This window comes from Eucyclogobius newberryi, unplaced genomic scaffold (genome assembly GCF_026437365.1).
Source record: "Eucyclogobius newberryi isolate DKJ021-1_F unplaced genomic scaffold, fEucNew1.0.hap1 SCAF_6, whole genome shotgun sequence".
In the NCBI taxonomy this organism is placed as follows: domain Eukaryota; kingdom Metazoa; phylum Chordata; class Actinopteri; order Gobiiformes; family Gobiidae; genus Eucyclogobius; species Eucyclogobius newberryi.
The window spans coordinates 41,700,098-41,714,642 of NW_027316278.1; the positions used below are offsets into that span (position 1 = coordinate 41,700,098).

At 53.2% G+C, this 14,545-nt stretch overlaps 1 protein-coding gene across 1 annotated transcript in view; it reads right to left on the bottom strand.

Moving 5' to 3' along the window:
• ascc2 (activating signal cointegrator 1 complex subunit 2) overlaps positions 1 to 14,271 on the bottom strand; it is a 56,239-nt gene extending 41,968 nt beyond the window's left edge. Inside the window, exons 1-4 of the mRNA XM_072432719.1 lie at positions 14,234 to 14,271; positions 9,886 to 10,055; positions 8,988 to 9,146; positions 7,414 to 7,587 (exon numbers count right to left, since the gene is read on the bottom strand). Of these exons, the coding sequence (XP_072288820.1) occupies positions 7,414 to 7,587; positions 8,988 to 9,146; positions 9,886 to 9,972 (420 nt within the window). The 5' untranslated portion in view covers positions 9,973 to 10,055; positions 14,234 to 14,271. The remainder of the gene's footprint in view (positions 1 to 7,413; positions 7,588 to 8,987; positions 9,147 to 9,885; positions 10,056 to 14,233) is intronic.
• Between the last annotated feature and the right edge of the window lie 274 nt (positions 14,272 to 14,545).

Sequence of the window (14,545 nt, forward strand, 5' to 3'; positions counted from 1 at the left end):
CCAGTCTCAGGGTGCTAGTGTCCAGTCTCAGGGTGCTAGTGTACAGTCTCAGGGTGCTAGTGTACAGTCTCAGGGTGCTAGTGTCCAGTCTCAGGGTGCTAGTGTACAGTCTCAGGGTGCTAGTGTACAGTCTCAGGGTGCTAGTGTCCAGTCTCAGGGTGCTAGTGTCCAGTCTCAGGGTGCTAGTGTACAGTCTCAGGGTGCTAGTGTACAGTTTCAGGGTGCTAGTGTCCAGTCTTAGGGTGCTAGTGTCCAGTCTCAGGGTGCTAGTGTCCAGTCTCAGGGTGCTAGTGTCCAGTCTCAGGGTGCTAGTGTCCAGTCTCAGGGTGCTAGTGTCCAGTCTCAGGGTGCTAGTGTCCAGTCTCAGGGTGCTGGATTTGGGATGGAACCCTCCATGGTCAGGAGCTTTCGTGTCTTAACATCTGGGGTCTGTATCTCCTCCTTTGGCCAACTGATTATTCCTGCAGGGTCGGATCACTGGCAGGGCGTGGCAGGGTCTGATCACTGGCAGGGCGTGGCAGGGTCTGATCACTGGCAGGGCGTGGCAGGGTCGGATCACTGGCAGGGCGTAGCGGTTTATTGCCCGGGACTTGTTCTTACCATTGAGCTGCTTCTGAGGACTTGCCTCACTCGTTGTAGGTATTTGGCCGTAGCCGCTTTCCTTGTTTCCTCTTCGTTGCCATTTGCCTGTGGTATTCCCAGGTACTTGTAACTGTCCTCAATGTCTGCTATGTGTCTGCTACCTCCTCTGTGTGGACCACCTTCCCTCTGTGTGGACCACCTTCCCTCTGTGTGGACCACCTGTGGACCACCTTCCCTCCGTGTTGACCACCTTCCCTCTGTGTGGACCACCTTCCCTCTGTGTGGACCACCTTCCCTCTGTGTGGACCACCTTCCCTCTGTGTGCACCACCACCTGTGGACCACCTTCCCTCCGTGTTGACCACCTTCCCTCTGTGTGGACCACCTTCCCTCTGTGTGGACCACCTTCCCTCTGTGTGGACCACCTTCCCTCTCTTAGTCACCATCACCACACTTCTCTAGTCTGAATGACATTCCGATATCTGAGCCGTAGATCCTGGTGGTGTGGATCTTGGAGTCAATGTCCCGCTCGCTCTTAGCATGCAGCTTGATGTCTTCCATGTAGAGGAGGAGACTGATGGTAGCTCCATTCCTGAGTCGTATCCATAGCCAGTCTTGTTGATTATTTGGCTGAGCACCTCTGCAGAACAGCAGTGAGGGGGTTCAGACCTCTGCAGAACAGCAGTGAGGGGGTTCAGACCTCTGCAGAACAGCAGTGAGGGGTTCAGACCTCTGCAGAACAGCAGTGAGGGGGTTCAGACCTCTGCAGAACAGCAGTGAGGGGTTCAGACCTCTGCAGAACAGCAGTGAGGGGGTTCAGACCTCTGCAGAACAGCAGTGAGGGGTTCAGATCTCTGCAGAACAGCAGTGAGGGGGTTCAGACCTCTGCAGAACAGCAGTGAGGGGGTTCAGACCTCTGCAGAACAGCAGTGGGGACAGGGCGTTCAATGATCCGACTGTGTGTCATTGAGTTGGATGCTTTCTTGTATCAATCCAGGCAGTGCTCAGGTTGGTGTCAGGTCTTGAACAACTGTTCTATCAACCAGGAGTATGTGTTTGGCTCCTCTGGTGTCTTTGCTGATGCTTTGCTCATGTATTGATCCTTGTGCCCACTTATCTTAGCCGCAATGATGCCACGACCCGTCTTCACTGCTCTGACTGAGGGAAGGAGGTTGTTACTCAAAATCTCACAATCCTTGGCCCCATTCATCCTCTTCTTAATACAGAGCAGTCGCCCTGTTCCCTGTGCAGAAAAGACCCCAAAAACGTGATGTTTTCACCCCCAAAACGTAATGTTTCCGTTTCCTCCCCCATAGCGTGATGTTTCCTCCCCCATAGCGTGATGTTTCCTCCCCCATAGCGTGATGTTTCCTCCCCCATAGCGTGATGTTTCCTCCCCCAAAACGTGATGTTTCCTCCCCCAAAACGTGACGTTTCCTCCCCCATAGCGTGATGTTTCCTCCCCCATAGCGTGATGTTTCCTCCCCCAAAACGTGATGTTTCCTCCCCCATAGCGTGATGTTTCCTCCCCCAAAACGTGATGTTTCCTCCCCCATAGCGTGATGTTTCCTCCCCCATAGCGTGATGTTTCCTCCCCCAAAACGTGATGTTTCCTCCCCCATAGCGTGATGTTTCCTCCCCCATAGCGTGATGTTTCCTCCCCCATAGCGTGACGTTTCCTCCCCCATAGCGTGATGTTTCCTCCCCCATAGCGTGACGTTTCCTCCCCCATAGCGTGATGTTTCCTCCCCCATAGCGTGACGTTTCCTCCCCCATAGCGGGATGTTTCCTCCCCCATAGCGTGACGTTTCCTCCCCCATAGCGTGATGTTTCCTCCCCCATAGCGTGACGTTTCCTCCCCCATAGCGTGACGTTTCCTCCCCCATAGCGTGACGTTTCCTCCCCCATAGCGTGACGTTTCCTCCCCCATAGCGTGACGTTTCCTCCCCCATAGCGTGACGTTTCCTCCCCCATAGCGTGATGTTTCCTCCCCCAAAGCGTGACGTTTCCTCCCCCATAGCGTGACGTTTCCTCCCCCATAGCGTGATGTTTCCTCCCCCATAGCGTGACGTTTCCTCCCCCATAGCGTGATGTTTCCTCCCCCATAGCGTGATGTTTCCTCCCCCATAGCGTGACGTTTCCTCCCCCATAGCGTGACGTTTCCTCCCCCAAAACGTGACGTTTCCTCCCCCATAGCGTGATGTTTCCTCCCCCATAGCGTGACGTTTCCTCCCCCATAGCGTGACGTTTCCTCCCCCAAAACGTGACGTTTCCTCCCCCATAGCGTGACGTTTCCTCCCCCATAGCGTGATGTTTCCTCCCCCATAGCGTGACGTTTCCTCCCCCATAGCGTGATGTTTCCTCCCCCATAGCGTGATGTTTCCTCCCCCATAGCGTGACGTTTCCTCCCCCATAGCGTGACGTTTCCTCCCCCATAGCGTGACGTTTCCTCCCCCATAGCGTGACGTTTCCTCCCCCATAGCGTGACGTTTCCTCCCCCATAGCGTGACGTTTCCTCCCCCATAGCGTGACGTTTCCTCCCCCATAGCGTGACGTTTCCTCCCCCATAGCGTGACGTTTCCTCCCCCATAGCGTGACGTTTCCTCCCCCATAGCGTGACGTTTCCTCCCCCATAGAGTGACGTTTCCTCCCCCATAGCGTGACGTTTCCTCCCCCATAGCGTGACGTTTCCTCCCCCATAGCGTGACGTTTCCTCCCCCATGCTTCACAGTTGGGACGGTTCTCATCCTTCTTCCTCCTTCAAACACAGAGAGTGGAGTTTATACCAAAATGTTCTATTTTGGTCTCCTCTGACCACATGACTTTCTCCCATGATCCTCTGGATCATCCTGATGGTCAAACTTCAGGTTCTGGTCATGTGACTTAAGCAGAGGAACCTTCTGTGCGATGCATGATTTTGAACCATGACGACAGAGTTTATCACCGATAGTAATGTTTGAAACTGTGGTCTCAGCTCTCTTCAGGTCATTGACCAGCTCCTCCTGTAGTTCTGGGCTGAGTCCTCACCTTTCTTCTCATCATGACATCATCTTTAGCCTCTTCCATCTTCTAACAATTGCTCCAACAGTTGATCTTTCTTCACAAGCTGCTGCCATTGGCCCCGTAGCTCTTTCCAGCCTTGTGGAGGTCTACTGTTCAGTCTCTGGGGTCTTCTGACAGCTCTGTGGTCTTGTCCATGGCAGTGGGTGGAGTCAGACTGATTGTGGGCGGGACATGGGTCTTTATGCAGCTAACGAGCTCAAACAGGAGCTACTCATTTAGAATAAGTGGAGCAGAGGTGGACTTTTTAAAGACAGACGAACAAGTCTTTGAGAGCCAGACTTCTTGCTTCAAAATACTTATTTGCAGCAATAAAATACAAATAAATTATCCAAAAAAATCAAACAATGTGACTTCCAGATATTTTTTCAAGATTCTGTCTCTCACAGTGGAAAATCACCTACAATGAAAATTTCAGACCCCTCCATAATTTCAAAGTGGGAGAAATCGCAAAATTGCAGGGTGTTATTTTCCTCATTGAATATATGTATGTCTCTCCTTGAACCGACACCTTAACGTGGTGGAGGGGTTTGAGCGCCCGAATGATCCCGGGAGCTATGTTGTCGGGGACTTCAAGCCCCTGGTCGGGTCTCCCAAGGCGAACAGGTCCTAAGTGAAGGGTCAGACAAAGATCGGTTCAGAAGCCTCTTATGACGACTACAAGAACAAGGCAGTTTACGTCGCTCGGATCGGCGTCACCGGGGCCCCATCCTGGAGCCAGGCCTGGGATGGGTGCTCGATGGCAAGCGCCTGGTGGCCGGGTCTTACCACACGGGGCCCGGCCCGGCACAGCCCGAAGGAGCGACGTGGGGTCGCCCTCCCGTGGGCCCACCACCCGCAGGAGGATCCATAAGGGGGCGGTGCAGGGAGATCTGGGCGGCAGTCGACGGCAGGGGCCTCGGCGACCAGATCTCCAGACACAGAGACTAACTCTGGGGACATGGAATGTCACCTCGCTGGGGGGGAAAGAGCCTGAGCTTGGGCGGGAGGTTGAGCGATACCGACTAGTCGGCCTCACCTCCACGCACAATTTGGGCTCTGGAACCATCTCCTCGAGAGGGGCTGGACGCTCCACTTCTCTGGTGTGGCCCGCGGGGAGAGGCGGCGGGCTGGTGTGGGCGGGGCTGGTGTGGGCTTATAGCCGCTCAGCCGCCACGTGTTGGAGTTTACCCCAGTGAACGAGAGGGTTGCGTCCCTCCGCCTTCGGGTGGGGGACAGGTCTCTCACTGTTGTGGCGGCCTACGGGCCGAACAGCAGTGCAGAGTACCCGGCCTTCTTGGAGTCCTTGGGAGGAGTACTGGAGACAGTGACACCTGGGGAGGGGTGATCGGGAAGAACGGCTTCCCCGATCTGAACCCGAGTGGTGTTCAGTTATTGGACTTCTGTGCTAGCCACGGATTGTCCATAACGAACACCATGTTCAAGCACAAGGTCCATCAGTGCACATGGCACCAGGACACCCTAGGCCGGAGGTCAATGATCGACTTTGTTTTCGTGTCATCAGACCTCCGGCCGCGTGTCTTGGACACTCGGGTGAAGAGAGGGGCGGAGCTGTCAACCGATCACCACCTGATGGTGAGTTGGATCCGCTGGTGGAGGAGGAAGCCGGACAGACTTGGCAGACCCAAGCGCATTGTGAGGGTCTGTTGGGAACGTCTTGTGGAGCCCTCTGTCAGTAGGGTATTCAACTCGCACCTCCGGGAGAGCTTCTCCCATGTCCCGGGGGAGGTTTGGGACATTGAGTCCGAGTGGACCATGTTCTCCGCCTCCATTGTTGATGCGGCTGCTCGGAGCTGTGGTCGCAAGGTCTCCGGTGCCTGTCGTGGCGGCAACCCCTGAACCTGGTGGTGGACACCGGAAGTAAGGGATGTCGTGAGACTGAAGAAGGAGGCCTATCAGGCCACTCTGGCTTATGGGTCTCCGGAGGTCATCGACAGGTATCGGCAGGCCAAGCGGTCGCAGAGGCATAAATCCGGGCCTGGGAGGAGTTCGGGGAGGCCATGGAGGAGGACTATGGGTCGGCACCAAAGAAATTCTGGCAAAACGTCCGGCGCCTCAGGAGGGGGAAGCAGTGCCTCACCAACACCTTTTACGGTGCGGGTGGAGGCCTGCTGACCTCGACTGGGGATGTCGTCGGACGGTGGAGGAATACTTTGAGGATCTCCTTAATCCCTCAGTCACGTCTTCCGAAGAGGAAGTAGAGACCGGGGACTCGGAGGCTGGCTCATCCATCACCCAAGCTGAAGTCACTGAGGTTGTTCGCAAACTCCTCGGGGGCAGGGCTCCGGGGGTGGATGAGATCCGCCCTGAGTACCTAAAGTATCTGGATGTTGTAGGACTTTCTTGGCTGACACGTCTCTGCAACATCGCGTGGCGGTCAGGGACCGTGCCTCTGGACTGGCAGACCGGGGTGGTGGTCCCTCTGTTTAAGAAGGGTGTTCCAACTACAGAGGGATCACACTCCTCAGCCTCCCATAAGGTCTATTCCAAGGTACTGGAGAGGAGAATCCGACCGATAGTCGAACCTCGGATTCAGGAGGAGCAGAGTAGTTTAGGTCCCGGTCGTGGAACACTGGACCAGCTCTATACCCTCCATCGGGTGCTCGAGGGTTCATGGGAGTTTGCCCAACCAGTCCACATGTGCTTTGTGGCTCTGGAGTAGGCTTTCGACCGTGTCCCTCGGGGTGTTCTTTGGGGGGTACTCCGGGAGTACGGGGTCCGGGGCCCTTTGCTCAGGGCTGTCCGGTCCCTGTATGACCGGAGCAGGAGCTGTGTTCATTGCCGGCAGTAAGTCAGACCTGTTCCCAGTGCATGTTGGACTCCGCCAGGGCTGCCCTTTGTCACCGGTTCTGTTCATAATTTTTATGGACAGAATTTCTATGCGCAGTCGGGGGTCGGAGGGTGTCCGGTTTGGGGACCACAGGATCTCATCTCTGCTGTTTGCAGACGATGTTGTCCTGATGGCTCCATCAAACCCGGACCTGCAACATGCACTGGGACGGTTTGCAGCCGAGTGTGAAGCGGCTGAGATGAGAATCAGCACCTCCGAATCCAAGGCCATGGTTCTCGACCAGAAAAAGGTGGCTTGCCCTCTTCAGGTGGGTGGGGGGTCCTTGTCCTCTTCAGGTGGGTGGGGTGTCCTTGCCCCAAGTGGAGGAGTTCAAGTATCTCGGGGTCTTGTTCATGAGTGAGTGAAGGATGGAGCGTGAGATCGACAGTTGGATCGGTGCAGCAGCTGCAGTGATGCAGTCGCTGCATCGACTGTTGTGGTAAAGATGGAGCTGAGTCCAAAGACAAAGCTCTCTATTTACCGGTCGGTCTACGTTCTGACCTCACCTATGGTCATGAGCTTTGGGTAGTGACCGAAAGGACAAGATCGCGGATACAAGCGGTCAAAATGAGTTTCCTCCGCCGTGTGGCTGGGCGCTCCCTTAGAGATAGGAGGAGGAGCTTGGCTATATGGGGGGAGCTCGGAGTAGAGCCGCTGCTCCTCCACATCTGTCCCGGATGCCTCCTGGGTGTTTCAGGCATGTCCCACCGGGAAGAGGCCCCGGGGAAGACCCAGGACACGCTGGAGAGACTATGTCTCTCGGCTGGCCTGGGAACGCCTCGGGATCCCCCCGGAGGAGTTAGAGGAAGTGTCTGGGGAGTAGGAAGTCTGGGAGTCCCTGCTCAGACTGCTGCCCCCGCGACCCGGCCCCGGATAAAGCGGCAGAAAATGGATGGATGGATGGATGTAAATATGTATGTCTATGCATGTATGTATATGTACCTTTGACTCTTTGTATGTGGCCATTCTGAGGAATGTCATGAAGACCGCTCTGTGCAGGGCACTCTGGACCTCCACCAGGGCAGGAGATGAGGGCAGGCCAGGCACATCTGAGCCACGAGGGGCCAGTTGCAAATACGAATCCAGACACCTCTGCAAGGACTCATCAAACACCACCTACAAAAGGGTTTGACAGGAGAGACTCCTATGGAACATGTACTGAAGCATACTAAACAGTAAACTGTGCAGTACATCAGTAAATTGCCATCCAATATTTTTGAGGGTATTGTCAAGTAAAGAGCTAGGAGAACCTAGCAGCCGCATGCATAGTATAGAGCTCATTCACCGACGTCACAAAACCACGTGATCGCATACGCTGCCGCCCCCTTGTCACACGCTGCCGCCCCCTTGTCACACGCTGCCGCCCCCTTGTCACACGCTGCCGCCCCCTTGTCACACGCTGCCGCCCCCTTGTCACACGCTGCCGCCCCCTTGTCACACGCTGCCGCCCCCTTGTCACACGCTGCCGCCCCCTTGTCACACGCTGCCGCCCCCTTGTCACACGCTGCCGCCCCCTTGTCACACGCTGCCGCCCCCTTGTCACACGCTGCCGCCCCCTTGTCACACGCTGCCGCCCCCTTGTCACACGCTGCCGCCCCCTTGTCACACGCTGCCGCCCCCTTGTCACACGCTGCCGCCCCCTGTCCATCCAGAGTTGCGTCCCTTTGCACTGATAGAGTGTAGAAAGTGATCTCAAACGTAAATGATGGAGGCTCCAGAGCTTTCAGAGTCCAAAAACTCCTAGAAAAGCTGCGATCAATCATTTCAGATCCATATTTGATGCCTAAATCACAGACTCTTCCGGATATCTCCAAACCCTCTGGTCCCATGGTTCACAAGTCCTAATTTTGAACAAACGGTCTACGCCTAAATAAAACTGTTAATTCTACAGCGTTAATTCTCCAGAGCTCCAGCGCAGGCAGCGGTGCGTGAGGCTGCATGCCCAGGGTTCAGTCACCTGCACAGGGCTGAACAGCTGTAAGGTCCCTGCACCGCGCGAGTGAGTGACAACCGAACTTCAGATCAACAAAGAGGGTACACCTGAATAAAACTGATGTTAATTCTACAGCGTGCGCTGAACACGACACACACACACACACAACACACACACACAGACACACACAGACACACATAGACACACACACACACACACCTCTTATTTCCGGGTTTCTCGGTATCGGAAAGAACTTCTCTCCGTTTATCTTCCAGGTTGCTGCACCAACTGCCACATAAACCTTCACCATTTTGATTATAGTAAAGAGTGCAATATCATTAATGAAGTTTTGGGCCTCTTTGAACCGTATTTCCTCGTAAATCGAAGCAGACAGACTGCGGTATAGAATGGGCTTGTAAAGGGGGACACGCACTGGGGACGGCCAACATGGCCAAAAGGACCTGGGGGAGCGTGGGGGGAGCTCGCGTGACGTCACGTGAATGACCTCTATACCATCAGCCATTTCCACAGAATGGAAGATGACACCTGTGCACTGCTCTGCAACAAGGGCAAATGACTTTACCTGACACCAGAAGAGGTCATGAGGCAGAGCCAGCAGCCATTCCAGGTCTTCAGTGATGAACCTGGTCTGCTCCAGGAACTCCTCCAGTTCAGCCGCGGAGCCCTCTGTGGGTGGGGGAGTGTATGGCAGAAAGAGTCGCTCAGATATCCTCTTGGGATGCTGCCAAAGAAAATACAGTTTCAATGGCATGTCCCTGCATTACAATAATTGTGGTGGTAGTAATGTGGTGGTAATGTGGTGGTGGTGGTGGTGGTGGTGGTAATGTGTTAATGTGATGTGTTACTGTGTTAATGTGATGTGTTACTGTGTTAAGGTGATGTGTTACTGTGTTAATGTGATGTGTTACTGTGTTAAGGTGATGTGTTACTGTGTTAAGGTGATGTGTTACTGTGTTAAGGTGATGTGTTACTGTGTTAAGGTGATGTGTTACTGTGTTAAGGTGATGTGTTACTGTGTTAAGGTGATGTGTTACTGTGTTAATGTCATGTGTTACTGTGTTAAGGTGATGTGTTACTGTGTTAAGGTGATGTGTTACTGTGTTAATGTGATGTGTTACTGTGTTAAGGTGATGTGTTACTGTGTTAAGGTGATGTGTTACTGTGTTAAGGTGATGTGTTACTGTGTTAAGGTGATGTGTTACTGTGTTAATGTGATGTGTTACTGTGTTAAGGTGATGTGTTACTGTGTTAAGGTGATGTGTTACTGTGTTAAGGTGATGTGTTACTGTGTTAATGTGATGTGTTACTGTGTTAATGTGATGTGTTACTGTGTTAAGGTGATGTGTTACTGTGTTAAGGTGATGTGTTACTGTGTTAAGGTGATGTGTTACTGTGTTAATGTCATGTGTTACTGTGTTAAGGTGATGTGTTACTGTGTTAATGTGATGTACAACACTTACCAGCGCAGGCAGTGTGCGTTCCAGACCTGAGCTGTCAAAGTGGGAGACCTGCTGCTCGTCCAGTGGCACAGGGACAGGGGCCGCCATGTCCCCTTCTGCTGTCCCCTTCTGCTGTCCCCTTCTGCTGTCCCCTTCTGCTGTCCCTTTCTGCTGTCCCCTTCTGCTGTCCCCTGACCAAACATCACAGAGCTCACACAACCAATAAGGCTTTACCACAATCTCAATTTACTCAATCAATCAGTCTTAGTCAATCAACATTTTTATAAGTCAACTAATTTTTAGGCAATCTTAAGCCCGTCCCCTTTCTCCGTCCAAGCCGTAGGATGCACACCATTCCGGCAACCATGAAACCTCCTCGTGAAGTATTACTGTGTAACCAAACCTGTCTTTTCTTTATTTGAGACAGTCACTTTTTGCTGACCGACTGTGTGTGTCTGTGTCCTGCCTCTTGGTCAGGACAGATGTTTAACCTCAGGTTCTAGACTGGTTAAATAAAAGGTAAATGCTTGACATTATTCCCCTTTTCCAGGGTGTGGCCCGCCTAAGGCCCATAGTTACTGGGACAGGCTCCAGTCATCCGCCTGAGGCCCAAAGTCACTGGGACAGGCTCCAGTCACCCGCCTAAGGCCCAAAGTCACTGGGACAGGCTCCAGTCACCCGCCTAAGGCCCAAAGTCACTGGGACAGGCTCCAGTCACCCGCCTAAGGCCCAAAGTCACTGGGACAGGCTCCAGTCACCCGCGACCCCCAAGTGTGTGTGTTTTACAGTCACTTGTAAGTGCTGTGTGTCATTGTGCTGCCTCTGTAGCCCTCCTGCAATGTGTCATTGTGCTGCCTCTGTAGCCCTCCTGCAGTGTGTCATTGTGCTGCCTCTGTAGCCCTCCTGCAATGTGTCATTGTGCTGCCTCTGTAGCCCTCCTGCAGTGTGTCATTGTGCTGCCTCTGTAGCCCTCCTGCTGCGTGTCATTGTGCTGCCTCTGCAGCCCTCCTGCAATGTGTCATTGTGCTGCCTCTGTAGCCCTCCTGCAGTGTGTCATTGTGCTGCCTATGTAGCCCTCCTGCTGTGTGTCATTGTGCTACCTCTGTAGCCCTCCTGCTGCGTGTCATTGTGCTGCCTCTGTAGCCCTCCTGAAGTGTGTCATTGTGCTGCCGCTGTAGCCCTCCTGCTGCGTGTCATTGTGCTGCCTCTGTAGCACTCCTGCAGTGTGTCATTGTGCTGCCTCTGTAGCCCTCCTGCAGTGTGTCATTGTGCTGCCTCTGTAGCCCTCCTGCTGTGTGTCATTGTGCTGCCTCTGTAGCCCTCCTGCTGTGTGTCATTGTGCTGCCTGCTGTGTGTCATTGTGCTGCCTCTGTAGCCCTCCTGCTGTGTGTCATTGTGCTGCCTCTGTAGCCCTCCTGCTGTGTGTCATTGTGCTGCCTCTGTAGCCCTCCTGCTGCGTGTCATTGTGCTGCCACTGTAGCCCTCCTGCTGCGTGTCACTGTGCTGCCTCTGTAGCCCTCATGCAGTGTGTCATTGTGCTGCCTCTGTAGCCCTCCTGCTGTGTGTCATTGTGCTGCCTCTGTAGCCCTCCTGCTGTGTGTCACTGTGCTGCCTCTGTAGCCCTCATGCTGCGTGTCACTGTGCTGCCTCTGTAGCCCTCATGCAGTGTGTCATTGTGCTGCCTCTGTAGCCCTCCTGCAGTGTGTCATTGTGCTGCCTCTGTAGCCCTCCTGCTGTGTGTCATTGTGCTGCCTCTGTAGCCCTCCTGCTGCGTGTCATTGTGCTGCCACTGTAGCCCTCCTGCGGCGTGTCATTGTGCTGCCTCTGTAGCCCTCCTGCTGTGTGTCATTGTGCTGCCTCTGTAGCCCTCCTGCTGTGTGTCATTGTGCTGCCTCTGTAGCCCTCCTGCTGTGTGTCATTATGCTGCCTGCTGTGTGTCATTGTGCTGCCTCTGTAGCCCTCCTGCTGTGTGTCATTGTGCTGCCTGCTGTGTGTCTTTGTGCTGCCTCTGTAGCCCTCCTGCTGTGTGTCATTGTGCTGCCTCTGTAGCCCTCCTGCAGTGTGTCATTGTGCTGCCTCTGTAGCCCTCCTGCTGTGTGTCATTGTGCTGCCTGCTGTGTGTCATTGTGCTGCCTGCTGTGTGTCATTGTGCTGCCTGCTGTGTGTCATTGTGCTGCCTCTGTAGCCCTCCTGCTGTGTGTCATTGTGCTGCCTGCTGTGTGTCATTGTGCTGCCTCTGTAGCCCTCCTGCTGTGTGTCATTGTGCTGCCTGCTGTGTGTCATTGTGCTGCCTCTGTAGCCCTCCTGCTGTGTGTCATTGTGCTGCCTGCTGTGTGTCATTGTGCTGCCTGCTGTGTGTCATTGTGCTGCCTGCTGTGTGTCATTGTGCTGCCTGCAGTGTGTCATTGTGCTGCCTGCTGCGTGTCATTGTGCTGCCTCTGTAGCCCTCCTGCAGTGTGTCATTGTGCTGCCTGCTGTGTGTCATTGTGCTGCCTGCTGTGTGTCATTGTGCTGCCTGCAGTGTGTCATTGTGCTGCCTGCTGCGTGTCATTGTGCTGCCTCTGTAGCCCTCCTGCAGTGTGTCATTGTGCTGCCTGCTGCGTGTCATTGTGCTGCCTCTGTAGCCCTCCTGCAGTGTGTCATTGTGCTGCCTGCTGTGTGTCATTGTGCTGCCTGCTGTGTGTCATTGTGCTGCCTGCAGTGTGTCATTGTGCTGCCTGCTGCGTGTCATTGTGCTGCCTCTGTAGCCCTCCTGCAGTGTGTCATTGTGCTGCCTGCTGTGTGTCATTGTGCTGCCTCTGTAGCCCTCCTGCAGTGTGTCATTGTGCTGCCTGCAGTGTGTCATTGTGCTGCCTGCTGCGTGTCATTGTGCTGCCTCTGTAGCCCTCCTGCAGTGTGTCATTGTGCTGCCTGCTGCGTGTCATTGTGCTGCCTCTGTAGCCCTCCTGCAGTGTGTCATTGTGCTGCCTGCAGTGTGTCATTGTGCTGCCTGCTGCGTGTCATTGTGCTGCCTCTGTAGCCCTCCTGCAGTGTGTCATTGTGCTGCCTGCTGTGTGTCATTGTGCTGCCTGCTGTGTGTCATTGTGCTGCCTCTGTAGCCCTCCTGCAGTGTGTCATTGTGCTGCCTGCTGTGTGTCATTGTGCTGCCTGCTGTGTGTCATTGTGCTGCCTCTGTAGCCCTCCTGCAGTGTGTCATTGTGCTGCCTCTGTAGCCCTCCTGCAGTGTGTCATTGTGCTGCCTGCTGTGTGTCATTGTGCTGCCTGCTGTGTGTCATTGTGCTGCCTCTGTAGCCCTCCTGCAGTGTGTCATTGTGCTGCCTGCAGTGTGTCATTGTGCTGCCTGCTGTGTGTCATTGTGCTGCCTCTGTAGCCCTCCTGCAGTGTGTCATTGTGCTGCCTGCAGTGTGTCATTGTGCTGCCTGCTGTGTGTCATTGTGCTGCCTCTGTAGCCCTCCTGCAGTGTGTCATTGTGCTGCCTCTGTAGCCCTCCTGCAGTGTGTCATTGTGCTGCCTGCTGTGTGTCATTGTGCTGCCTGCTGTGTGTCATTGTGCTGCCTCTGTAGCCCTCCTGCAGTGTGTCATTGTGCTGCCTGCAGTGTGTCATTGTGCTGCCTGCTGCGTGTCATTGTGCTGCCTCTGTAGCCCTCCTGCAGTGTGTCATTGTGCTGCCTGCAGTGTGTCATTGTGCTGCCTGCTGCGTGTCATTGTGCTGCCTCTGTAGCCCTCCTGCAGTGTGTCATTGTGCTGCCTGCAGTGTGTCATTGTGCTGCCTGCTGTGTGTCATTGTGCTGCCTCTGCAGCTGTTGACTCACACACACTCTTGTTTTTGCGTTAACAGAAGACGCGGAGCTTAGAATCAGCTTTTGTTTCATGTGGATGAACCATGAATGAACATGTGACACACATGGCGGCTGGTATCGCCCCCTACTGGAGCACTTCAGACATGATCCTTTATTCTTCTCTTCAGGATTCTGAGCTGAACCAGTTGAAACTATAAGGACTAGAAGGTGACGTCAGAATACACTTCTCTGATTGGACAAAGTCACAGAATACACAATACTTTTACTGCAGGTAGTACTCTGAGTAATACACTTCAGTGTTCTTCCCCTCGAGCCTCACGGGAGGAAACATTTGTGTGATTGTCTCCTACAAAACACGTACATTAACAGTGTATATAATATATTATATACATATAATGAATATACGTACATTAATAGTGCAAAGTATTATTTGTCAAGTATGTCAAACTTCTGAAGATGAAATTCAATTATTAGTTTGAGGCGTTTGTAAAACCTAACGAAGTTTGTCAATCAAATACACGAATACACGAATGAAACGCGAGGACAAAACAGAAATAAGAAGAGTTTACCTTCAGCTCCCGGTGCAGTGGTGTAAACAGGAAGTGGACACTTATTATGGCGGAAGTACAAGCGCCAAACATTTTTAGTGTGCCCCTGGTGGACAACCACTACATCTGCACGTAGGATTATTGTTTGTAGTTTACTTCATAATTGTATTATTTGAATACGTTTTTATACATATATTTTTATTTTGCACGAGTCGTTTGATTGATTTTTGTATTTTACAAAAATGTAGCAAGTTGAGTGTATAAAGTTTCTTATTTTCTCTATAAAACATTTATTGAAACATATTGAAAAATAAATACTATTACCAATAATAA